This window comes from Aureobasidium pullulans, assembly GCF_000721785.1.
Source record: "Aureobasidium pullulans EXF-150 unplaced genomic scaffold scaffold_58, whole genome shotgun sequence".
NCBI classification, from domain to species: domain Eukaryota; kingdom Fungi; phylum Ascomycota; class Dothideomycetes; order Dothideales; family Saccotheciaceae; genus Aureobasidium; species Aureobasidium pullulans.
The window spans coordinates 1-24,367 of record NW_021941078.1 but is presented as its reverse complement, the minus strand read 5'-3'; the positions used below and the strand labels follow the sequence as shown (position 1 = coordinate 24,367).

Sequence of the window (24,367 nt, the reverse complement as noted above, 5' to 3'; positions counted from 1 at the left end):
ACAAGCGTCGGACTGGCGACCAGCGCCCTCTGGATATCTTTCCAGTGTGCAGCAAGATGTCCGAACAATATCAGCGTGGCCTCGCTGCAAGACTCGATTTGACTGACGAACAGACTGGCATCTCAGCCGTACTTGACCATCTAATCAAGACAACCCTCGAAGGCCGTTTCAACGACGTCAATTACCTCTATCAGGACCAACTACCTCTGGTGCTCAACAGGATTGAACTCTGGTGTGACAAGAGGCATTTTGCCCGTAAGGACGTTCTGGAGAGAACTGTCGAAGGGCCTGCGGCTGTGAGTGCTTCCCAAACAGGTTTTTGAAATCAATTGGCTGATCATGCACAGAGATACACAGATCACATCGAAACCTTCCTCAACGAGGCACACAAACGCGTCCAGAAGCTCCTGGACAGTATGAAGAGCAACGAGCATGCTTGGACCAAGAGAGCCACGAAGCTTTGCGACACCTGGGAATCCAAGTACACCACGCCGCAATATGCTTCACTGGCCAAATCCTATGGAGTGAAAAAGAAGATAAAGCTCATCACCGAAACCAATTGTAACAAGGATCTCGCACAGATTCTCCAGCGCAGCATAACTGCTGATATCGACCACCTAATCGGATTTGCCGACAAGCATAAGGTTCATATGTTTGCGCTCCTCAAAGAACCTCTGGCCAGAATGGAGGCCGACTTGCGCAACCACGAAGAGCTAGCTTTGTTGCTTCCTCAGTCTCTGCTACGCCAGTTCGGTCTGCACAAGAAGGCCCTGGCAGTGCCTTTGGACAAGTGCTTCGCAGTCCTGCGAGAGGATCTCAGAAACATCGGACGCGATCTGACCACAACTACAGGAGATTCGATCATCGTGCATTGCATGAGACCTGTGTATGTTGAGGTGATGAATATCAAGGGAAGAGGATCTGGCACACTGCGACCAGAGAAGATGCGGGAACGTGTTGATCGTCTTTGGTCCGACGTCCGCGACCAAGCTAAGAAGCGATACGCCAAGGCTTTCAAGAAATGCTCGAGAGATCTACTCGATATTGCAGAGAACATACTCAAGGATATCCAGGACAGCTTCGACGGGTTCTGCCAGGAGAAGAAGTTCGAGGAGCCGGGCGAGATAGAATTGAGAAGAGAGCTCACCTTGGCATTGATCAAGGCAAGGAATATCCATGATGGACCGTTCCGCGAGATCGTGGAAGATTACAGCCTGAACATGGTCCCGGATAGAGTGAAGAAGGAAGAGCATTGAGAACGCTGACCTCGCATGAACAGGAGCAGGGGTTCGTCCTGCGAGATGCACATCTACAGGATGATCAGCATCAGACTTTACGAGGGTCGGACACGCTGTGACACACTTACGGAGGCCCATATCCCAAACATAGCGGACACATCAAGAGGCTGTACAATAGAAGACTCGATAGGAGCACAAGATATCAAAGAACTTTTCAACTCATTCATTCACCCATCTAAGCTCAGAACTCTTCCGGGGAGAGGGAAGGCATATACAGCCAGTTGCGAAGGGGTTGTTGCTCCGTCTGATTTTGAAACTGATAACCATCGATCGTTGAGAAATGCTGTATGATTCCATCTAGAAACTGGTCGAGCGGAAGCAAATTCCATCTGGGAGTTGTTGTAGAAAAGCAAACGCTCGTTGTAACAAGCTACTCGGGGCATGCCTTGACTCCGACTCACGGACCTTTTGCTTCTGTGCCACCCAAACGCCACGCTAAGGATAAAAGACTCAAACCTCGGAAAGAGAACACCATGTCTACTTTGGAAGCACGAAAAGGCCAGGCTTCATGTTGATTCTGCAGAGCTTTGCAACACAGCCGGAGAGTTGGAGATATGTCTGCACACCCTCGAGGATTCTCATGTGGGTGAAGCCGATTTCTCTGATGAACTCGAGTTTTGCGTGCTCGGAGAGAACGGGAATGGTCTTTGTGACTTTGAACATTGTGCTGATGATGTCGTGGCACGAGTAACCAGAGTCCCTGAATGTTGCGTTAGTTTGATGACCATTTGACTTGGGCATAGGAAGATGGCATACCAGAGTTCTTTGAGCATGGACAAGGCAGCATCAATGTTGCACAAGTGGCAGTTCTTGATCATGGTCTCGACCTTGTAAGGGTGAGGTTGGTCGACGACCCTGAAGACGTTGTTGCCATCGACGAAACCGAAACCAGCATGTGTACTCTGCAGGTTGTTGATTGCTTGTCTCATGTCGCCTTCTGCACTGAATACCAAAGCAGCAAGGCCATCCTCAGAGTACTCGACCTTCTCAGCCTCACAGATCTGTGTCAGACGCTTGACAATCTGTGCGTCGGTCAGACGTGAGTATCTGAGAATAGCGCAACGAGATTGTAGGGGCTCGATGATCTTGTTGGACTGGTTGCAAGCGAAGGCGAAGCGAGTTGTGCTGGAGTAGATTTCCATGGTTCTTCTCAAGGCTTGTTGAGCGCCGGATGTCATGCTGTCGGCTTCATCGAGAATGACCAGCTTTTGGCGGCCGGCGGGCAGTGTGACTTTTTTCTGAGCGAAGCCCTTGATACGATTGCGGACGACATCGATACCACGCTCGTCTGAGGCGTTCAGTTCGAGGACGGCTTCCTTGTAGGCATCTCCAAGCAATTGTCTCGCCAGACACAGGATCGAGGTTGTCTTTCCGATACCAGGCATGCCCGAGATGATGACGTGGGGCATGTTGCCATCTTTGGCGATGATCTTGAGTCGTTCGATTGTTTCTGTGTTGCCGACGACGTCGTCCAAAAAGACGGGTCTGTATTTCTCTACCCTGCGGATGGCGTCAGTTCAGCCCATGCATTGAGAAGCGTATCTCGTACCAGGGAAGTTCGTAGCCAGGCGCAGCAGATGCTGTTGCGCGTGCTTGAGCACCGTTCTGGGCGGATGAAGGGCCTGCGGTCACCATTTTGGTATAGTTGTAATAGTGTCGACCTTTGAGTGTCTTCTTGCAGCTTGACCGCGTCTTTGAGGCACGCGTTTCCACTTCACGCGTAAAGTGGTCCCGAAAAGTGGGTCCGCGGCTAAGCTTGCTCGGGAAACAAGCTCTCTCAATTCATCTCGCTCGAACCTTGGAACTACAATTATACACGTTGATGCTGAGCTGCGGTAGGAACTATCACTGATCTTTACCTTCCAATCGTGATCTTGTGAAATTACTGGCGCTTCTTCCCAGCGTAAAGACCCAGGCGGCTACTGCTCTATCGAGGCGCGAGGAGCAAGGCTCGGCCAATCAATCAGAGGAGGATCATCGCTGCTTCCGCGACCACATTCTTGTCTCCTGTGGCACGCGCTTCAGCTTCACTTAAACCCTCTCTTCCCCAATTCCTTTCGACCTTCGCTGTCCTCGATCCAACATCGGGCAATGATTCTTCCATTCGCTACTTAGAAGTCCCTCCTCAGCATGGCCATCAGCCCCAAAATGAAGAGCTACCGGCTCTTGCTAGCCTTTGCTATCTTCGCTGCCGTCCTCTTCATTCATCGAGATCGTGTCGCATACGCTGGCTTCAAGTCATGGAGCGCTTCTTCCAGCCTCGTTTTCGGCGGTCATGTCGATTGGAGCCAGGTCCCTAAGCAACATCCAGTCACGTCTTTGCATGCTCTACCTACTGGCAAACCGAAGAAGCTGCCCAAGATCCAATACAGCTTCCCAACAGAGTCTTCTTCCGAAAAGACGCTTCGTGAAGAACGCCGCCTTGCTGTTCTTGACGCCTTCAAGCGGGCTTGGAACTCGTACAAAGAACATGCCTGGATGGCCGATGAGCTCACTCCAATCTCTGGCGAGAAAAGAAACACTTTCGCTGGATGGGCTGCCACTCTAGTCGATGCACTTGATACCCTCTGGATCATGGGTCTGAAAGCAGAGTTCAACGAAGCCGTGGCTGCAGCAGTCTCCATCGACTTCGCATCGACAGCCCAGGAAGAGATTAATGTCTTCGAAACCACAATCCGATACATGGGTGGCTTCTTGTCGGCATACGACCTGAGCGCTGATGAAAGACTTTTGGTCAAGGCCAAGGAGCTCGGTGAGATGCTGCTCCATGCCTTCGATACTCCAAATCACATGCCTATCACTCGCTGGAAAGTCATGGACGCTCGCAGAGGAGCTCCTCAAATTGCTGACCCTGTCACTCTTGTTGCTGAGATCGGCTCGCTTGTCATGGAATTTACCCGCCTTTCACAGATCACTGGTGATTCCCGCTGGTTCGATGCCACCCATCGTGTTATGAAGCTCTTTGAAGAACAGCAGTCCAAGACTCATGTTCCTGGAATGTGGCCCATTCTCGTCAACGCCAGAGAAATGGATCTCACTTGGCATACCGACTTCACGCTCGGAGCCATGTCAGATTCTGCTTATGAATACCTCCCGAAGATGTATGCCCTGCTTGGTGGATTGGAACCAATGTACGAGAAGATGTACCGTGACGCCATGAACGCTGCCATTCGATACACGCTCTGGCGACCTATGACTCCTGACAACGCTGATATTCTGATTGCTGGAATGGCACATGTTGATGCAAATCACAAAGGTGGACTTGACTTCCAAGGTCAGCATCTCGTCTGCTTTGCTGGAGGCATGTTTGCTTTGGGTGGGAAACTGTTCAACGACCAGACTCATCTTGAGATGGGCAGGAAGTTGACGGATGGATGTATCTGGACATACAAAGCCTTGCCTTTGGGAATCATGCCGGAAGTTTTCCACATGGTAGAGTGTCCAACTAACGAGCCTTGTGAATGGGATGAAAAAGCGTGGCACAAAGAGGTGTTGAGAAGAAAGGGCGACGAGAATGCGGACGTGCAGAAGGTCATCGCCGAAGAGCGTCTCCCACCTGGCTTCTCAAGTCTTGACGATCGCAGATACATTCTCAGACCCGAAGCCATCGAGAGTGTCTTCATCCTCTACAGAATCACTGGACGCAAAGACCTGCAAGAAACTGCATGGCGAATGTTCAACGCCATCCAAGAAAATACCAAGACAGCATTGGCCAATGGCGCGCTGGCAGACGTGTCCAGAGAAGACGGAAAGGTGTCGGTGACTGACAGCATGGAAAGCTTCTGGCTAGCCGAGACGTTGAAGTACTTCTACCTAATCTTCAGCGAACCTGATGTTATCAGTTTGGATGACTTCACCTTCAACACGGAGGCCCATCCTTTCAGGATCCCAAAGTAATAGATATGAAATATTCTATGCAACGACCAAATGAACACGAATTAATCTCTTATTTGTGCCGTGGACAGAAGAATCGAACATTCTCTGGAAGGTTGAGAGTAGCCTCGAGGGCATCCTAGTTCATGCATCTCAGCAAACACACAGCACCTGAAGAATGCCCAGGCCATGTTTTCAACAGGGGTGCAGAATATGGCCAGCCAACCAAATGAAGTACCCCGTTCTCGTACCTTTAAAGTCCATGCAGAACAACCCGTCCCTGATGCACGGAACCGAGACACCTCTTTGTGTTGATTGTGAGAAATCTCCTTTGTTATATAAAGTCTCTATTGTCGAAGCGAACAGACCACTTGATTGTATGAATACGAGCATTTTTATATGAACAGATGAGGTTTTCCTATGTTTGTGGAGATGATGGGAATTTAGAGAGCACTTCCACCTTTCTGGGCCTTTGAGGCGCGGAGGCGCACGTTCACAACGCAGGCGATCAGCCGCCATGCAGCGGAACTCGAAAGGTTACACATGAAGGATGGGCGGCGCGAGAGAAGGCGAAAAGTAAGAACAGCCTCTTCCGCAGACTTCGGCGTGGATCAGGGCTCACGGTAAGCAAGGCACAATATGGTTCAAAAGTAGGATGCTTCGCCTCTTTTGCGACAGGCTGTGTCTCTTTTTCTTTGAAATCCCACGTACGCGCAGCCTGCTCCTCGGTGCTCGTTTCTGACATCAGTCAAGTACTCTCCTTTTTTGCCTTGGTTCTGGGCCGACACGAGAAAAGCTTGATCTAGCAGTCGACGCAATCTTGCCCAAGGCTAAATAGCACCGCGTACGCTACAAGTGATCACACGGCAACGGTGCGGCGATATCCAAGAGATTGTTCAGCAAACAAAAAGCATCACGCATCTCTTGATCTCGAATCTGGATTGATCTGCTTTCGATTCCGCGGATCGCCTTCACTGCAAGACCTATTTTCCCCAGAACTCGGCGTCATCCTCTCGGGAAGGGCGGATCACGGCTCGACAACATTCGTGGCTGGGCGTATTTGTGGCCGCGTCATACAAGCCTCTTGTCATCTTTTCTGGAATACATCTTGCCTGCCTTCTTAGCATCACTTGCCAAAGCTCTCTTTGTTTTCTCAACATCGCCTTCTTCGCCTCCTACACCCTCCGCCACCGCGTGCATATATCTTCGACGTCGAGTCCTGTCACTACTTACTCGTAAGCCTACCGGATTTCAGGAGCAACATGAAACATATCTCGACCTTGGCACTTGCCGCCAGCACCATCATCGGTGCTGAAGCCATCACTTTGCAAAAGCGTTCCGACAGCGCATCAAGAGTCATCGAGCACGAGATCCAGAGAAAGCATGTCGCCAACCCCCTGACGAGAGACCGCCTACGAAGACGTCAGAACACGATTTCGCAAGAGTTGGACAATGAGCAAACACTTTACTTCGCCAACGTTTCGATGGGAACCCCCGAGCAGAACTTCAGACTACACATCGACACCGGATCTAGTGATCTCTGGGTCAATGTTGCAACCTCGACTCAGTGTGAGGACACTCAGCAAAACGACTGCTCCATCTCCGGCACATACGCTCCCAACTCGTCCTCTACATATGAATACGTAAACAGTCTTTTCAACATCTCATATGTTGATGGCTCCGGTTCATCGGGCGACTACGCTACCGACACTTTCCACATCGGTGGTGCCGATCTTCCTGCCCAGCAGTTCGGTATTGGTTATGTCTCGAGTTCTGAGGAGGGTATTCTCGGAATTGGTTATCCCTCCAACGAAGCCATCCTCACCTACCAGAGAGAATCATATGTCAACGTGCCTCAGCACATGATGCAGTCTGGACTCATCAACACCAACGCCTACAGCTTGTGGTTGAACGACCTTGACGCCTCTAAGGGCTCAATTCTCTTCGGTGGTGTCAACACTGAGAAGTACACTGGTTCTCTTCAGACCTTGCCCATTCTCGCCGAGCAGGGTGTTTACGCAGAGTTCATCATCGCTTTGACTGGTGTTGGCTACAATGGCCAGGAGAACTCCATCGCCTCCAACGTCAACACCGCTGCCCTTCTCGACTCCGGTTCCAGTCTGATGTACTTGCCCAACGACATCACTGAGGAGATCTACCGTCTTACCGGTGCCAAGTACAACTCCGAGTACGGCGCTGCTTTTGTCGACTGCAACATGCGTTACAACGACACCACCATTGACTTCACCTTCTCTTCGCCCACCATCCGTGTCAGCATGTCTGAGCTTGTCCTCGTCATGGGTTACCAGGGTCGCACTCCTCTCTGCATCATCGGCATTGCACCTGCTGACGGCACCACTCCCGTCCTCGGTGACACTTTCCTCCGCAGCGCCTACGTCGTCTATGACATTACCAACAACGAAATCTCGCTCGCTCAGACCAACTTCAACAGCACCGGCAGCAACATCATGGAAATCACAAACACTAGCATTCCCGACGCCACTGGTGTTCCCGCTGCTGTCACCTCAGTCGCTTCAGAAACTGGCGGTGGTCGTCTCGGTGGTTTCCCCTCTGGCAGCGTCACCAGCAGCGCTCTGGGTGTCGCCATGACTCCCGGACCCAAGAGTTTCGGTGCTCTCGCTGCAGTCGGTGCCGCCGCGTTCTTTGCTTTGTAAAAAATCTCAAGACATAGAAGTTGCGTGTTTTTACGAAGGTCATGACCTTTTGCTTTTTCTCTATCCATTATTGTCATTACTGTAAATATACAGATGCTTTTCCAAGCATGCTTTCATACTGCATAGTCGGCGTTTTCCATGCCTCTCTCTCTCTCTCTCTCTCTCTCTCTCTCTCGCTCTGTTCCGTTGTCAATAGCGTTGCTTGCATACATGCGTTTTGGATCAGGAAAATCAGACATGCATAACTCTTTTTCCCCTCATGCAGAGGTATACATATGAACTTATACTTTTTCTGACATTCTCTTTGAATATGTGCACTATTAATAGACAGTGTGTGGTGTGTTTTTGCATGTGTCAGATTCGTCAACTTCTCACGTCATCTCGGAAACTGACTTTCTCGTGTGACAACCACTGTGATCGACTTGTGACTTGCTTAGGAGTTCGAAGCATACACTGTACTCTAAATAAATGGCAGATGATTCAGGATAGTTGGTATGACCATTTCTTAAGATATGATATTTTGCATGCACTTGTTGAGACAGGGTGGCATATTTGACCACTTCTCTTGGTTCGTGATTATGGTGTTTTTTTGCATTTCAGCGGGTTGCGTGCCATTTTTATGGTTTCATTGTATTCTTGGGTTTGTGGGTTATATCGACTATGCGGTTTGGGGTGGTTAGAAGTGTTGTGATTGAGACATGCTTCATTTCTTCTCCTCAATGCTTAGGATTTGAGATCGAGAGGTGAGTTTGACACCACGAGCGCATCAGCAGATGTTTTGATCAAGATGATACTTTCAGACTACGACCAGAGCTGATAAAACCAGAAAGCATGGTCAGGTATATATGCAAGCAACACTTCAACTGCTCTTCGATATCTTCCGCCAGCTCAAGAAAACAATCACACTCAGCAATCAGAATCCGCCCATCTAATTCCCAACGACTTTAGGAACGACCCAAAAGCCAGAAAACCTCTTCTCCGCGACAACTTCAACCTTGAATTTTTCCTTAACATCGTCTTCTTTGCCTTGAACGTCTGCTACAGTTCTCACACCTATTTCCTCGACGACCTTTTTGATCAACACAACGGTGATACCGGTGGCGACGATTGACCCGAGTATCCCTTGCACTTCGGCTTTGAAACCAGCCTCACAGCCCTTGTAGTTGCCGATTTCTGGATTCGCAGATTTTAGTGTTGATAATGCGGTTTTCGCACTCGCCAAGCGGGAAGAGATTGTTGTAAAGACAGCCGAGAAAGAGGATTGAGAGGTGAGGGTTGTAGAAGCATCCATTTCTTCCGCCGACGGCAAAGAAGGTGTTCCGATGGGCAAGTATGGTTTCATCCTCAATTCATGCCTCCTCTGCATTGTCGAGTAAGTTTCTTGGGTGTCGATATCCTTGATCAAGCCGAGTGACATGAGCACAGCATACACCGAACTCAACGCAGAAGCGAATTCAGCCGTGCAAGAAGCTTGAGCGGTCAAGAAAGCGATGGTGGCTTGAGAGGTAGCCACCTGTTCCGCCATTGCGATATTGCCTTGTTTCTTATACTTCCTCATCCGCAAGTGTAGGAATAAATCGATATGTTGGAGATGTTCTGCTCTCGTGTGGGCGACGAAGCTGAGGAAACGGTACATGTATGCCATTTCCTGGTTTTGGTATACGTCCAGTTCGAAGCCTAGTTGTATACTCCATTCCATGATGCGTAGCTTGTGGAAGCATGCCCATGCTGCCAGAGGGTAGAAGCGTTCTAGACCGGGGGCAGATGTTGAGGGAAAGAGGGAGTGGAGTTCGGCATCGGCATTCTCGGCTTCTGCTTGGAGACCATCTAGGATGCCTACGCTCTGGCAGAATGTTCTTCTCATGCGACATCGGTTTTGGAGTATCATGCGGGGGATGTTGATGTATTCGTCCAGTGCTTTTGCCATGAATTCATCAATGACTCGAGAGGAGAGGTAGCGAGGATCTGTCGGTAATTCGACTTCCCAATTTAGAGGAGAGAGGAGGGGATCGCCAGCCATGGAGAGAGAGCGGATATCTTCGAGGATGAGGGAGAGATGGGGTGTTTGGGTGAGGAGCTTTTGACCTTTGAAGAGGAGGCCTTGCATCACTGAGCGTGAGTAGGTGGATGGTTGGGGTGATCTGCTGGAGAAGTCCCATGCGAAGCGCTAAATGATCAGTTAGTCGTGATCCCGGTTGCAATGACTAGCCATAGTTACTTACAGTTACGTTCAAGGGGCTAGGGTTCTCAATGCTCGCAAATCGATGGGCTTCAATGTTGTCCTCAGCCAGTCTCTTGAAGCGCGGATACGCCTCTTCCCAACTCGTCTTGATCATGGGGATCGGCGGAGTGTTACTGGCCAAATGTCTTTGTACTCTTTCAGAAAAGAGATCAGGTCTTTCCTTGCCCAGCTTGGTCGTATCATTGACTTTGTTCACAGAGTCGAGTACCGCTTTCCATGTTTCAGACTTGTCGACGACCTCAACTGGTGTAAGTGGTTCCAGTGCCTCGAGCAAATGAACACGCAATTCCAAGCGGCATCTGAGGGCATCTTGAACATCGGTAGGCAAACCCTGTTTCTCCAGATCTCCAAAAGCCTTCTTGATTTCTCCAATAACATCGTCGTGGCTACAGTCGTTCAACATGTACTGTGTGAATGTCTGAGTGACAAAATCCTCTTCCTCATAGTAATGTTCAGAAGTGATTTCCTGAATCACCGCATCACAAGACTTGATGATACCAAGACAGAATGCCCTCAGAACACTGCTGACGAGTGGATCCACAACCCCAGGGCTATTCTTCTTCGGACTGAACACAATAGCGCTCAGAGATCTGTAGTAGGGTGTTAAAAGAGAATACATGTGCAGAGATGTGAACACCGTCTGCGAAAGAGCGTATCCTTGATGCCATGCCATCTGAACCGTGTTAGTCTTCTCGTTTGACCAGGAATTAGTCGGAGACGCATACCTCAAAGGAAAGCAGTTGATCCATAATACCGATGATTTCCTCCGGTAGCATCTTTTGCAAAGGGTCGAAATTGTCTACCGCAGCATCCTTTTCCGGAAGCGCGAATCCGCTGTCCATTTTAGGATCCATGATCTGGTCCCATATAAGTATATGCTATTCATCAAAATGACTTAAACTCACCTCAAGCGCTCCGACTGCCTCAAAAAGTGTGAAGAAGTCATCTTTGACGAGTTGTCCCTGCCGGAGTTCTACAATTTAGTCAGTACAGGGCAAACGCTCTTGAGGCCTCTCGCGACTCCCATTTCTCTCGGCATGAAAGCGAGAAACGGAAACAACTCTTGTCCGGGGGTTCTTAACGTACCTGCCGAAGCATCTGAAAAATCCTTGGTGATATCTCTGACGGCTATTTGTCTCGGCGTATATTGCGATGACCTCGAATTGCCACCATTGTACGCAGAAGACATGATGGGATTGATATCTCCGGTCCCTAGGTTCAAGCGCGTTATATCTGGCTGCATGGTGTTTTATCGCGCGGGTTGGATTAATCGTGGGACATTGTTGGATTTCTTGGTCCGAGGTGTTGGGCGGGCTTCGTATGGCTTCGCAGTTGAGATGGATCTTGATCATTTGACAACACGATTGAACTCGGAAAATGGACAGCATGTATAACTTCGACTAGATGTGTTGACGACTATTGCAATAATCACAGCTTCATTCGGTCTGTCACAAATAAATCACTTCAAGCACATCAAACAGGGACATATTCATGAGACCGTAGCGGATTAGAGTACGAGTGGTGCCGATTGACGATTGCATTCATGCTTTTTACTTTCGCAAATTGACAATGTTGGTACAATCACCCCTCAAGGGTCTTTCTTCCCTTCCCTTTGTCTTTCCCTAGCGCATGGTATCTGGATGAATTTACGAGGCCTGGGTGGGGGTGGACTCTGCGAGAGCGGCGGCGAGGTTCTTGGTCTCACCCTGCTTGCCGTTCTGTTTGGACACAATTCTTGTCAGCGATGTTGTCTTGGTGCTTGCTATGCAGCGTATGGAGTATGCGTGGCGTGGGATAGAGTCGTCGGTGTCGTGGTGTTGGGGTCTCAGGTCGAACGCACCTCCCACTTGGCAAATCTCAAGTCCATCTCTCCTCTGCGCTCGGCAGCCAATCTCTTGTCTTCCTTGAGCGAGCGGCGGACAACACGGGCGGCGACGGCCAGGTAACGGTTGTAGCTGTGAATCAAATCCTCGAATCAGCCTTCGCTTCTTGCTTGTGTCCAATCTTTCCGAGCTCGGGGATGTCGCGGATCCGGGAGTTCCTACCTGAGACCAGCGGCTTTCCAGGCGGCGACCATTATGACGGTATTGAAGAGGATTGAGTAGTAGTTACGAAGGGTTGATAGAGAGCTTGGGGTCGGCACTGACTGATTGAATGCGCTTGCCCTCGACTTGCACGTCGGCCTCCGCTCTTGGCACTCTTCTCCGCCCGCAAATCACGTGAAACGTACTACTACCACATTCATCATGTTTCACAGACGAAACAGAACATCAAATGGCAGTTCTCACACGAGTGAGAACAGTCAAGGCTTCAGGAAGGTGCTCTCCAGAAGTGATGGCATGCCTGACCAGACTGCAGCCTCACGCGATGTTCCTTCCTTTACAGATCCAGTCCCTCTTTCAGTTTCATCAAACTCAATTAACATGTTATCGACACTCGTAGCAAAAATAAAAGAAGAAAAAGGCTCTTTTATAAACAAACGAAAAAATTGCAAGTCTACGCAGAATCGCGAGTACAGGTTTAATGGTACATTTTGCTGCATCTGCTTCCCCAAATCATATTTACACCTTGAGGCCGAGCTCCTCAGCGTAAGGGAGTACGTAAAGGTCACCGACCGATGACACTGAAGCCTTGCTCTCGAAGATAGCCTTGGCAGCCTGGAAATATAATTAGCACTTGTCGCATGCAGAAACAGATCAACATAACTCACCTCCTTGAGCTGCTCCTCGGTGACAGAGTCAATGCCCTTGGCGACCTCATCTATTTGGTAGGCCTTGTTGCCCTGGACAAGACTGGCACCGGTAAGCTCAATACCAGCATCAATGTTCTGGCCGAACTCGAGCTCCTTGAACTTGGCGGCGGCCTTGGCCTTGGTGAAGTCCTCCTTGCTGACGCCCGAAGCGACCTGCTTGAGGGCGTTGACGACCTCCTGGGCGGCACCCTTGACATCCTTGGCGGAACCCTTGATCGAAACGGAGAGGAGACCAGCGTCGGAGTAGATGGCGCTCTTGGTCTCAACGTTGGCACCCTGGAACTTGGAGGAAGCCTTGGAGAGGAGAGAGAAACCGGGAGACCACTTGATGGTGGATTGACCACCGAGGAGAGCGGCGAGAACGGCAATCTCGGGCTTGTAGTTGTCACCAGCGGGGGTGCTTGAGCCGGGGAAAGCGAGAACCATGGCGTTACCGGAACCGTGGGCAATACGCTCCTCACCACCGAAGTACTGGGACTTGGGGCTGGAGATGTTGGTTCTGGGAGTGGAAGGAATGTTGTTGAAGAACTGACCAACCCACTTGGACAGCTCACCAGACTCGACACCGTTGGCGACAATGGCGAAGTTGGGGGCAGCGTAGGCGGATTCGGCGAAGTCGGCGACAGCGTCGGCGTCGAGGTACTTGCTCAGAGGGGTGGAGGAAGAAGGCGAAGTCGGGACACCGAGACCGCGGTGGAAGGCAAGACCGTGGGCGGAGTTGACGGCCATCTCGAGGACGTCACCGAGGAAGTGCTTCTGGGCGAGCTGGATGTGGGGGTAGATCTCCTCGTGGTAGACGTGAGGGGCGTACTTGGTCTGGGTAGCGACCTCGGCGAGGAGCTCAACGAAGTAGGGAAGGTCGTCTCTGAGGAACTTTGCGCCGACGACGAGGTTCTCGCGGGAGCGCGAAGAGTAGGTCTGAGAGCCCATCAGCTCGGCCTCGCGCTGGATGCGGAGGGTGGAGCGCTGGTGGGTGCCCTGTATGAACGAATGAGTCTCATGTATGATGTATGTTTCTGTGGTGGCTGGCGCAGACCTTGAAGGCGAAGCTCTGCAGGCCGAGGGTGAGGCCGGGCAGGGGCTCGTAGCGGGTACCGGCCTTGGAGACGATGGCGAGCTTGGTCATAGGACCGGCCATGTCTCTGCTGGCAATCTTGACACCATTGGCGGAACCGGTCTCAAAGGCGAAGGAACCCGAGGCGGGAGCAGCGAGGCCGCGAGTCGTCTGGGCGGAGAGGTTGCGGGCAGCGCGCTGGGCTGGCCGTCTGAAAGCCGAACAGGACAGCATTGTGATTGTGCCGGCGGGGAGCAATTGGCGGAGGGGAGAGGAGCTGGTGGATACACGGATGTCTTTCTTGATCGATGTCGACGCTCGAGGTTCCTTCCTGCCTGTCGGAATAAGCCGCTTCTGATTCGCTGAGCACCTTCCAGTTCCGCCGTCAAGCAAAAGGTCAAAGCACAGACCCGCTCGCTCTTTCCTAGCATCTCAAAATGATTTGACTCTTTAGCTCCTGCCACAACATTGCGCCCACTCATGTCGCGGTAGCATAGCACGTATTGTATATCCAGACGGAGGAAGACGTCGCTGCTGCGCTCAATCATGGCCGAGGTAATTCGATAGAAGTCCCTGTATATTCAGAAAATCAGCATTCTGAGTCTTTACAGCACTATTCGCAGCTTTGCGCTCTCCTGGTCGATGAGTCTTATGGTCAACTCTCGGCCCACGTCTTTCGCACCCTGGCTCTATGGGGTCGTGTTAACCTCCAGACCCTCATTTCGAACGCCCAGCTCTCTCCTCGCCATGTCAAATACGCCTTGAGTGTCCTCATTCAGCAGCATCTGGTCCTTCACTCGTCCGCCGCCGGTAGCGATCCGCAAACCTTTTACGAAGTCGACTGGAATGGCGCATACAACTTGATGCGATCCGGAAAGATCATTAACATTGTTCAACTCCGCTTCGGTGAAGCTGCCGCTCAGCTCGTTTCCAATTTGTTGCAACTCGGCCATGCACGTGTCGGAGATCTGGAAGATGCCTACAAGTTCTCAAAGAACCCTGGGCACGCAATTGACACCGAGGCCGAACACATCAACGGCGAGGGTATGCCTGCGCAAAGGGGTCTGAAGAAGATTACCACTCCCGAACAACTTCACTCGATGCTGTGCAAGCTTCTGGAATCTGGCTTCCTCACTAGGGTCCGTCCAAGCACTTTCCTGTCTCCTGCCGACTCTCACAACGAAGCCGACGCTGTCGTCAAACGCGAACAATTCCCCGATGGCAAGGTCTCTGGTCCCAAGGCGAAAGTGGTGTACGAGCAAGCTTTGAGAGATTTGAAAAGAAAGTGGAGGGATGCTGCCGACGATGCAGTCACTGGCGTAAAGAAGGTTCCTAAGAGATCCAATGGATACGGTCCATCTGCAAAAAGAATGAAAACCAATGGAGGTGCAGCAAATGGTGTTGGCACATACGGAGCTGAAGATGAGGATGAAGTCACAATGGACAAGGACATGGTGCTGAAGGTCAATTGGGAGAAATGCAATGTCGCACTGCGCAGTCAGGCACTGCAGAACTTGGCTGCCAAATCTATCGGAGATGTCACAGCCACAGTCTACGGCGCATTGCTGGAACTTCTGGAGAGAAAATGCCCAAGATGTTACGATGAGCTCGCCATCTACACAGACGAAGCCGATGAAGAAGCCGCCCAACCGACGTCTACCACTCTCGACATCACAGATATCCTGGACCCTACACTCGACTTGGCCTCTACACTGTCCAAAGGTGACGATGATGACTTTGATGATTTGGAAGATGGCAATGTCCCAAAACGAGAGAACACCAATGACAGATTCGTGGGCAGTGCTTCTGCGTTTGCGGATCGTAACCAACGCTTGACACTAGTTGAGCAACACATGGCAATACTAGCAGAACATCCACGGGGCTTCGCTCAAAAAGTCAGCACCCGTGGCAAAGGAGAGTGGAGGGTTAACTTCCCAGCACTTGTACGATGGATGCAGCGCAACGAAGTCGAGCAAGTCATCAATGCGGGCCACGGCAGTATCGCTACGCGTATTGTGCGCATGCTCTACTCGAAAGGAAAACTTGATGAAAAGCAAGTCGCCAACTTCTCCCTCATGCGCCAAAAGGATATCCGCAGTATCATGACCGACATGCACGAACATGGCTTTGTTGAAGCTCAAGAAGTGCCAAAGGACAACTCGCGCCAACCAAGCAGAACGCTTTTCTTGTGGTACTTCGACCCTGACCGCTGTCGTCAATTACTGTTGCAGCGCACATACAAAGCACAAGCCCGTTTGATCCAACGCATGCAGCACGAAAAGGATGTCGTCAGCGAAGTCATCCAAAAAGCCGAGCGTCTCGATGTCGTTGGTCACGAAGACGAGTACCTGACTTCTGGCGATAAGCAAGTCCTCCGCACCTGGCGCGAGTTTGAAGAAAAGCTTCTCACACAACTGGCACGTCAGGATGATCTTGTCGCTCTGCTACGCGACTTCCTGCCCGATGTTCGCGACGCCGCTTCTGCTTGATCGACCTCTTGCTTGAACACCCGAATCTTGTGTCTTTTTCTTTTGACGATTCAAAATACCATTTTACCTTTTTGCATAGCGGTTGGCGTTTAATAATGGGAATGGCGGCCAAAAAACAAAGCGAATTGCTTATAGCTCGCCCCTGTCGCCTGATGTCGCGAAGATCGTGTCTCTGGCGGGAAAGAAAGGTGTATACAGAAAACTCTCACATCAATAAACATATTCATAACCACAACGACCTTTGTCCACATTAGCCACGCTACGCTTGTGCTTAGCAACTTTGGCAATTCATGATTTGTCTAGCTACCGTTCAATGCGCCAATTCAAGGCAGAGGAGACATAGCCATCGGCCAGGGTAGCACTCTCAACCATACGTCTCAATCAGAAGAAGCACACTTTCGCTGTTGGGGTCATGGATCGGCATCTGTGTCCTTTGTATATCATTGAATGTGTGCACAAGGAATCCAGTTGCTTGATATGGAAGCAGTCTCATTTACATTCGAGCTTTGAGTTGTGTCTCTCTCCAAAGCCTTGCATGAATGCTGCACGTGTGTGCACAAGATGAAAGCAGGAACATCAAGATCTGAACCCAAAGAGCTTGGTATTGTTCTCAGTCATTCATATACGCTACTGCTGCCCCTCTGCTTCCATATCATCTTACACAACCGCTCCACCACTGACTCTTATCCGATCTGCTACTGCTGTCCCTGGGCTTGACAGACCCACATTCCATACCGCCGAGAAACATCATGCACGCTATCCAGCGATCAACCACTCACAGGACCTGTGGCGCAGCGGTAGCGCGTGTGATTCCAGTCTTAACTAGGTAATTCCACAAGGTCATCCGTTCAAGTCGGGTCAGGTTCATAGAGTAGCATTCTTTTTGCCCTTGCCATGACCCTCAGAGTATATAGAGGTGTTGTGGTTGTGTTTCGAGGGCAGGGGGGTGAAATTTTGGTGAAATTTTGGGATTTTGTGGGGGCAGGGAATTTTGTTTTTTCTTTTCTTTTTTTCTGGGGGGATAAGCGAGAGAAGGGGTAGAAGAAGCGTGGGCGAGAAGAGTATAGGGATGTATGATTGTTTGATGGCGAAGGTGAATAGAAATGGGAGGACATGATATTTTTTCTACCAGACGCTGAGGGTTGCAGAATAGAGAAAGAGAAAAGAAGAGAGCGGCGGTACTAACGATAACCAGACATCGGCAAACATATCCAACACTTACATCGAACACACTGGAGATTGGTAACGACAAGGAACCGAGAAGAGACAATAAGACAACGATCGCTGTTCCATGCGACGTCGTTCCTCCAGCCACGAGCTTCCATCCGACTCGGTCGCGCCTTCCCAAAAACCAATCACTCAGTGCTGGTTGTGAACCCTTGGTCCTCTTACATCTCATCCTTACAAGCAGGCAACCGCCTCGGACCATCCTTTCCTTCCGTGGGCAACCTCAGGATGCTAAATTTCGCACAGGACATGTTGTGCTTGGCATGTTCGCCCTCTTTTGGACGAGAAAGTGGAAACACCGGATGACTGACGACAATGATCGGACTTCGAGGGCATGTGGTCGTGGTTGAGGTGAGGTTTGGAAACGCACTTGATGCACGAGGGTGTGGAAATCGAGCACGCATTGCAGCAGTAAGTGGCGATCATGCATTCGCTGACCATGCATGTCTCAAGCTTCCCAGACGCTTGTCAGACCATCTAGTAGGATGCAAGCTGAGTTTGACATCGGTGTATCTTCACATAGAGAGTAAGCCGCGTGTATCACTCTCAGCGGATAGCGTGTATCACTTTCAGCGTACAGACAAGTCTTTGCGGAAAACATCTTGCATTCTGATAACTAAACTAAACGCCGTGGCTCGAAAAAGGAGCCACCAACACACACCTGACTTCCTTCTCAAGGCAACTTAGGAATCATCTTCAAATCCGCAAATTCCTCGACTGTCTTGATGATCGACTTGGTCGAGTCAACGTATCCAAAGTATCCCATCTCCTTGGCCTTGGTCATACTGCAGATCACAAAAGTCAGCAAACTCGCACCTCAACAACATCAAGTGGAAGAGAAAACATACCTGTAGTGCAAAGGGAAAGACCATCCCAACGCTCCATCCGTGAAACCAAACACACGGTCAATATCACTAAACTCAGTCATCCTCAACCCATTAGCCTCGGCGATTTCCTTCCACGCCTTTTGGATTTCCGGCTTCTTAGCCCATTCGGTAAGCGTAAACTTATACTTCATAGTCGCAGTGGGACCCCATCCTCTTGGTGGAGGTTCATAGGGCATCTTTGACTCTGTGAAGTCGGCTTCAAGATCTGGTCCCTTCCAGTCGATTCCAAAGCGAGCTGCTAAACGCGGCCACAGTTGTGCCCAAGTAAATGCACTGTCGTCGCAGGCATTGAAGGATTCATTGTATGCGGAGTCCGTCAAAACTGCCCATTCGGAGAGATAGGCGTTCATCTGTGCAGACGAGATGGATACAGTGGTTTCCCAAGCCTTGAGATCAGATGGATATTCCAAAGGCAGACCCAGATGTTTCTGCACAGTTGCGTAGATGGCAAGTGGAAGTACCAGATTCATCGCATTGTCGGGTACCGCGCCAGGAATATGGCTGGGTCTTGTGGTGATCCACTTCGACCCGTTCTTCTTGGCCCACTCTCTCAGATAATCTTCTTGAGGGTAGTAGAAGTTTGGCTCCAGCTCTACTCTGGCGTTGGTTTCTTCGTAAGGTGGTGTACCGGGACCGAGGTGGAGGCCATAGTACTTGGCTCCTAGCTGCAGTAAAACAGCCTTAGGAATCGACTTTGACATCGTCAAGGCCTCCAAGAAGTTCGAGAGCAGGGACTTGTTGATCGAGACCAACTCATCCACATTGCCCCAGATGCCCTGTCCTTCCTTTGGCGCGGGCTGAATGTATGCAAAGAAAAACGCGTAGTCGCCCTTGACATTTTTCTCTTTGAGAACGGAAGCGATTACCTCTGGTGACTTCAGGAAATCGCAAGGGATGTGCTCCACGTTTTTGGGAAGGTCACCGGAAGGGGGACGGCGAGATAGAGCGTAGATCTTTTTCCAACGTTGAGGGTGTTGGCCTAGGACTTTGAGCATGTAGGTGCCTGAGATACCGTTTGCTCCTGTCACTATGGCGGTAAGACCTTCTTCCTTGAATGTTGGGAGACCGTGGTAGATGTCATGAGATTCGATGATATGTTGAGAGGACGACATTGTTCTGTTGTAGTTGAAAGGACCTGTCAACTGATCACAGTGGTCGTAGATGATAACTTGCTCTTCTTATATCGGCACTCGTGTCTGGAAGTACATGCAGCTGCTTTATAATACCATACCCCTCATCAGTGGAGCAATGACGTGAGCCGAATTTGTATCACAGAGGAGGGGAGAAAACCATTCAATGTGCATCGTAAATCACGCCCGAGGTGACCAATCCATCACTTGCTGGATGGCTTCTTTCTCCAAATTATAGAGTATATGCTTGTCTTGTTGTTCATGAAAGAGAGACATGGCAATAGATGGCTCCAATATTCGGAGACAGAAGTCGACCCCTCATCCGAGTCAGGGCCACCTCGAAAAGTCTTGGTCCCGTCAGAAAATGTATACCGAGTCAGAGTAATAACCTACTAGTAAATCGGACTAAATCCATAGCTGCGAATAGTTCAGGAGATTCCGACTAACGGATCGCATGGCGAAACTGCCAGATCAAAGTCAATCTAATGGAGCTAAAATGTGAACGATGAAACCTGGGAACCGGCATATTATGCACTGCTATAGGGTCAATCTACAATCTTGCGCAAGACCACGAATGGCTTCCGAAAGAACACGGAATGCTGTGAGACATCCAAAACATGTGCGTGATGAGACATCCTCTGTGGCCTTTGCGTCTCGGGCATTCGAGCTATTGGAGTCGCATTATCATAATGGGATCCATATTGAGATCTGATATCGAGATCCGGGCCAATAGAGAGGGTCTGCAACCGGTCTCAGCGGTCTCAGCCGCCGGTCTTAGCTGCGGTCTCAGCTCGGTTTATTAGCTAGTTACATGACCCTCGCTGCCCTGTGCTCTAATATCTCTTGGCCTCCTGTATACATGTATCGACCCTATTAACATTACTTCTATACTATGTTTCTCGACGATAACAGCTCCGATAACGATTATTTTAGGTTCTATTTAATAAGGAAGCGTTAGGCTACACTCTCTTACCCTATTTATCGCTATACCTTGCTATTCCCCTATACGCGACACTAATAGACTTTAGAGGGATAGGGGGACATAAAGTGTCAGAAGTATACGAGGTACGCGCCATGTTTTAACCTTTAAACCTCTTCTAATTCGTCACAAAATTATAATCACCGTATAAGCGCTTAGGTGCTTTCGGGTGCTAGGGGGCGCTTTAGAATTTGCCTTAGCGCTAGGGAGCGCTAGGGGCGCTTTAGAATTTGCCTTAGCGCTAGGGGGCGCTTTAGCTTACTTTACTACTAAATAATCCTACTTACGTACGAGACTGTCTACTAGACTGTCTAGTAGACTATCTACGAAATGTTCTCTACTACCGTCCGTATACTTACTACGAGACTATCTCGTAGATTGTCTGCTAGCTAGTCTATAAAATCGTATAGGAAATTTTGTACTAGATCGTCTACTAGATTGTCTGCTAGATTGTCTACTAGATCGTCTACTAGATCGTCTACTAGATCGTCTACTAGATTGTCGGCTATCTCTTCTAGTATACTATTAGTTATTCTTAGTTATAATGTCGTACGCTATTAATCTAAAAACAAAAGAGCGAAACTATTAATGTAGTAGACCATTATTAAGCTATCCTACGATGATTACCGACCTCCCCTTTAATTCTTCCTCCTACGCTAAGCTCTAGATCTAGCTAACATCCTTTCTTTTCTCCTCTTATTCGCCTTAGCCCTTTCCCTTATCCTCTTCTCCTTTACTACTACTACTGCCGNTCTAGCTCTATACCTAGTAATGTGTTTCTCTAATACCGAAGCTTCTCTACCTTAGAAGCGATAACAGATCGGACACTCTAATAACATAATAAGTAGCTAAATGTGTAGTATTATAATGTAAGGGTAGCTTAGTTACTACTAAAACGCGAGCGTTACGCGTAGGTCTATGCACTAGTATGCCTTTTTTATAAGTCGCCTATTCGAGTCTAGTAGAGTAGTCTAGTAGACGCTCCGCTAGACCTATCTCGCTCTTACTAATTCCTCCTAATATCTTCGCCTCCTAAGCGCTCTTAGCTAAGTAGCCTACTCGAGTCTACTAGACGCTCCGCTAGACCTAGCTTACTCTTACTAATTCCTCCTAATATCTTCGCCTCCCGAGCGCTCTTAGCTAAGTAGCCCCCTCGAGTCTACTAGACGCTCCGCTAGACCTAGCTCGCTCTTACTAATTCCTCCTAATATTTTCGCCTCCCGAGCGCTCTTAGCTAAGTAGCCTACTCGAGTCTGCTAGACGCTCTACTAGACCTAGCTCGCTTACATTAATTCCTCCCATTATTTTCGCCTCCTAAGAGGTCTTACTATAGTTAATAGTTTCATCATTTAGTATATAAGAATAGTTATACGTTATTACATTTCTCTTCGATCTAGCTACTAGCACTACCGAACTTATTAATTAATGTCCATTAATTCTTAGTGTAATTTTACACTATAGTCCGCTAATTCCTTACGCATTGATTTATTAGATAGGATGCGTAACAGCATCTACTTATATAACCTAATGTTCGGATAGTAGTATACGAACATGAACATCTCGGTAAACGGGGCCTTCTAAGACATTTCTACACGTCTAACTCGTCCGCTAATCTAGATAAGCATCTAGATGATCTAGCTAGTGTCTAAGGCAATGACGACGTCGGCAGGGGTTAAGCTTAATCCGCTATTAACCTAAGTGGCGGTAGCTATAAGATATCTAGGCTAGTCGGCGTACACATCCTCTCCTATACCCTTAAAGAGGTCGAAGTAAGTAGCCTTATCTTTCGTCTATACGTTAATAAAGACAATGTCCTTTTTAAAGTCGCTAAAAGTAGTAAGGTCGTTACTTCCCTCTACATTATTCTTCTCCTAGTCGAGCTTCTACATTATCTAGATATTAGCTACTATAATTAGGAAGGGAACAAACGCTACAATTACGACCTTACGTAGATGTTTTCTAGTAAAGTTTTTCTACGCGCGGATTACGTTTAAGAAACGGCGAAGGCCTATAAATAACGGGCATTTGTCGATCTCGTTTATATGCTAGTAGAGTTCGGTACTTCTTAGGTCCTTTAGGAGTGCGTTAGCAGTTTTAACGAGGTAGTCTAGCAGCTCCTCTATAAGGGCAGGGTTTTCCTCTTTTAATCTAGAAAGATAGGGTAGGGAAACGTTAACGCGCATCTCGTTTATATGTGTTACGAAGGCCTTTATGCTAAATTTGCCGTCTTTGCTAGTAGACTTAATAGTAGCGTTCTAGATGCACTCGTCCTAGAGAGGCATTAAATACTCTATCTCGGCCTTAGGGATGCNGCGTCGCCCTCTTTAATGCATAGTAGTAACGCTAGCAGTATTAAACCTAGCCTTTCGTTTAAGTGCCGAGCCTTAGCCTTAAGATTGCTAATCGATAAATAGACTATATAAGCCTATAGGTCTCTAGACTAGAGTATTAACTTCGTTTTATCGCTCGCCACGATTAACGGCACAATAGTTATACTAGCCGTCTCTAGTTCCTAATTAAGCGTCTCCTATATGTTCTACTACTAATCCCCTAATAGCATATTAGTATACCTCCTACACGTATGCTCCTTATCGCTTTATGCTCGATAAGGAGCATAGTATAGGTCGTCGCGAAATCCTGCGTGTCCTAAGAAGAACCGGACTACTCGTATAGGGTCGCGGTACCGTATCTAATATGTAGTAGAACCTATAGCACTTATCTCGCTTAGTACGGTAATCGACTTCGAGACCTACGGTCCTATATCTGCTATAGTCGGGATGTTCTCCATTTTTCTCCTTAGCTCCTCTACCGATTTCTAACTAAGTATATTTCTTAAATCGTTAATGCTAGGGTGTTTTAAAAGTCGCTCGATGCCGTTCTTAGATATGTTCTCTTAGTAGATCTATCGTATAAAACTAAAGTCGAACTTGCCGTTAAATCCGTTAAGTAATGTTACTTTAGTCGTGTCCTATGTTAGGCATCTAGTACGTGTTAGTAGAGCAATTAGGACCGCTATTCTAGGCTTATCCGTACCGTCGAAGAGGCACTCTAGCCCCGTAGCCGAATTAATCCTTAAATGCTTCGCGTACTTCGGTCGCTACTATAGACGATAGTCGCCTACTAGTTAGGCGGATTATAGCGGAACTAGTATAAGACACTGTCTCGCTAGTGTTACCGGGGAAGTCTTAGGATCCGTCTACATCTAATGCCTAGGTAAGGCTCTTATCTATAGATATGTTATTATCGATGTCTTTAGAGGCAAGAGCGGCAGGTATCGTCTATATTGCGCTTACGATCTCTGCCTAGTCTATAAAGCTACTAGTTAGGTTATAGTCTTTGTTAGCCTCGAATCTAATGTATTCTTCTAATTCGTCATCTCCTTCCTCCTCTTACGTAACTATAGCCTTAAAGCTCCTTATATGCTACTATAGTCCGCTTTCTATACGCGATAATAACGTAGGTTATATTAGAGCCGCGTTATATTATGCATTGCCGTCTTAATACGCCTCTACGGCATAGTTACTTTGTTTGTTCGGTGTGTCTTAGAGTTCTATATTGCTATTAGTACCGCTAGACAGTTATAATCCGAGCCCCTATATTAGTCCGCGCGTATAGTATAAACCGGTCGTCTCCTAGTACGTGTTTACGATATTCTGTCTAGCTCTATACCTAGTAATGTGTTTCTCTAATACCGAAGCTTCTCTACCTTAGAAGCGATAACAGATCGGACACTCTAATAACATAATAAGTAGCTAAATGTG

The 24,367-nt window shown here is 48.8% G+C and overlaps 11 protein-coding genes across 11 annotated transcripts; 5 read left to right on the top strand and 6 right to left on the bottom strand.

Moving 5' to 3' along the window:
* Window positions 1-14: 14 nt before the first annotated feature.
* M438DRAFT_350482 (uncharacterized protein) lies at window positions 15-1,134 on the top strand (the record flags this gene model as incomplete). The annotated part of the gene is made up of 1 exon (XM_029906645.1): window positions 15-1,134. A coding segment is annotated over exon 1 (718 nt), but the record flags the coding sequence as incomplete, so codon positions are not given.
* Window positions 1,135-1,775: 641 nt separating this feature from the next.
* M438DRAFT_340743 (P-loop containing nucleoside triphosphate hydrolase protein) lies at window positions 1,776-2,933 on the bottom strand (the record flags this gene model as incomplete). The annotated part of the gene is made up of 3 exons (XM_029904354.1): window positions 1,776-1,998; window positions 2,055-2,798; window positions 2,848-2,933. The coding sequence occupies 3 exons, from the start codon at window positions 2,931-2,933 to the stop codon at window positions 1,776-1,778; spliced, it is 1,053 nt and encodes a 350-aa protein (XP_029754531.1).
* Window positions 2,934-3,446: 513 nt separating this feature from the next.
* Window positions 3,447-5,195, top strand: M438DRAFT_285905 (seven-hairpin glycosidase; the record flags this gene model as incomplete). The annotated part of the gene is made up of 1 exon (XM_029901567.1): window positions 3,447-5,195. The coding sequence occupies one exon, from the start codon at window positions 3,447-3,449 to the stop codon at window positions 5,193-5,195; it is 1,749 nt and encodes a 582-aa protein (XP_029754530.1).
* Window positions 5,196-5,729: 534 nt separating this feature from the next.
* Window positions 5,730-5,947, top strand: M438DRAFT_308092 (uncharacterized protein; the record flags this gene model as incomplete). The annotated part of the gene is made up of 1 exon (XM_029902324.1): window positions 5,730-5,947. A coding segment is annotated over one exon (218 nt), but the record flags the coding sequence as incomplete, so codon positions are not given.
* A 2-nt stretch (window positions 5,948-5,949) lies between these two features.
* Window positions 5,950-8,026, top strand: M438DRAFT_350478 (acid protease). Its single transcript, XM_029906644.1, has one exon. It carries the CDS (start codon window positions 6,434-6,436, stop codon window positions 7,844-7,846), a length of 1,413 nt encoding a protein of 470 aa, XP_029754528.1. The 5' UTR covers window positions 5,950-6,433; the 3' UTR covers window positions 7,847-8,026.
* A 573-nt stretch (window positions 8,027-8,599) lies between these two features.
* On the bottom strand, window positions 8,600-11,449 carry M438DRAFT_330011 (Mak10-domain-containing protein). Its single transcript, XM_029903275.1, has 5 exons — window positions 11,175-11,449; window positions 10,994-11,061; window positions 10,814-10,945; window positions 10,069-10,761; window positions 8,600-10,013 (listed from the first exon to the last, which is right to left on the bottom strand). The coding sequence occupies exons 1-5, from the start codon at window positions 11,329-11,331 to the stop codon at window positions 8,775-8,777; spliced, it is 2,289 nt and encodes a 762-aa protein (XP_029754527.1). The 5' UTR covers window positions 11,332-11,449; the 3' UTR covers window positions 8,600-8,774.
* A 243-nt stretch (window positions 11,450-11,692) lies between these two features.
* On the bottom strand, window positions 11,693-12,216 carry M438DRAFT_330006 (uncharacterized protein). Its single transcript, XM_029903274.1, has 3 exons — window positions 12,134-12,216; window positions 11,929-12,043; window positions 11,693-11,806 (listed from the first exon to the last, which is right to left on the bottom strand). Exons 1-3 carry the CDS (start codon window positions 12,163-12,165, stop codon window positions 11,735-11,737), a joined length of 219 nt encoding a protein of 72 aa, XP_029754526.1. The 5' UTR covers window positions 12,166-12,216; the 3' UTR covers window positions 11,693-11,734.
* A 178-nt stretch (window positions 12,217-12,394) lies between these two features.
* Window positions 12,395-14,178, bottom strand: M438DRAFT_350476 (LuxS/MPP-like metallohydrolase). Its single transcript, XM_029906643.1, has 3 exons — window positions 13,877-14,178; window positions 12,799-13,818; window positions 12,395-12,745 (listed from the first exon to the last, which is right to left on the bottom strand). The coding sequence occupies exons 1-3, from the start codon at window positions 14,126-14,128 to the stop codon at window positions 12,650-12,652; spliced, it is 1,368 nt and encodes a 455-aa protein (XP_029754525.1). The 5' UTR covers window positions 14,129-14,178; the 3' UTR covers window positions 12,395-12,649.
* Window positions 14,179-14,440: 262 nt separating this feature from the next.
* M438DRAFT_390624 (uncharacterized protein) lies at window positions 14,441-16,789 on the top strand (the record flags this gene model as incomplete). Its single annotated transcript, XM_029909054.1, has 2 exons — window positions 14,441-14,449; window positions 14,506-16,789. 2 exons carry the CDS (start codon window positions 14,441-14,443, stop codon window positions 16,381-16,383), a joined length of 1,887 nt encoding a protein of 628 aa, XP_029754524.1. The 3' UTR covers window positions 16,384-16,789.
* A 403-nt stretch (window positions 16,790-17,192) lies between these two features.
* Window positions 17,193-18,166, bottom strand: M438DRAFT_183147 (uncharacterized protein). Its single transcript, XM_029899199.1, has one exon. It carries the CDS (start codon window positions 17,810-17,812, stop codon window positions 17,285-17,287), a length of 528 nt encoding a protein of 175 aa, XP_029754523.1. The 5' UTR covers window positions 17,813-18,166; the 3' UTR covers window positions 17,193-17,284.
* Window positions 18,167-18,196: 30 nt separating this feature from the next.
* On the bottom strand, window positions 18,197-19,868 carry M438DRAFT_370264 (uncharacterized protein). The gene is made up of 2 exons (XM_029908174.1): window positions 18,459-19,868; window positions 18,197-18,395 (listed from the first exon to the last, which is right to left on the bottom strand). The coding sequence occupies exons 1-2, from the start codon at window positions 19,607-19,609 to the stop codon at window positions 18,284-18,286; spliced, it is 1,263 nt and encodes a 420-aa protein (XP_029754522.1). The 5' UTR covers window positions 19,610-19,868; the 3' UTR covers window positions 18,197-18,283.
* Window positions 19,869-24,367: the final 4,499 nt, after the last annotated feature.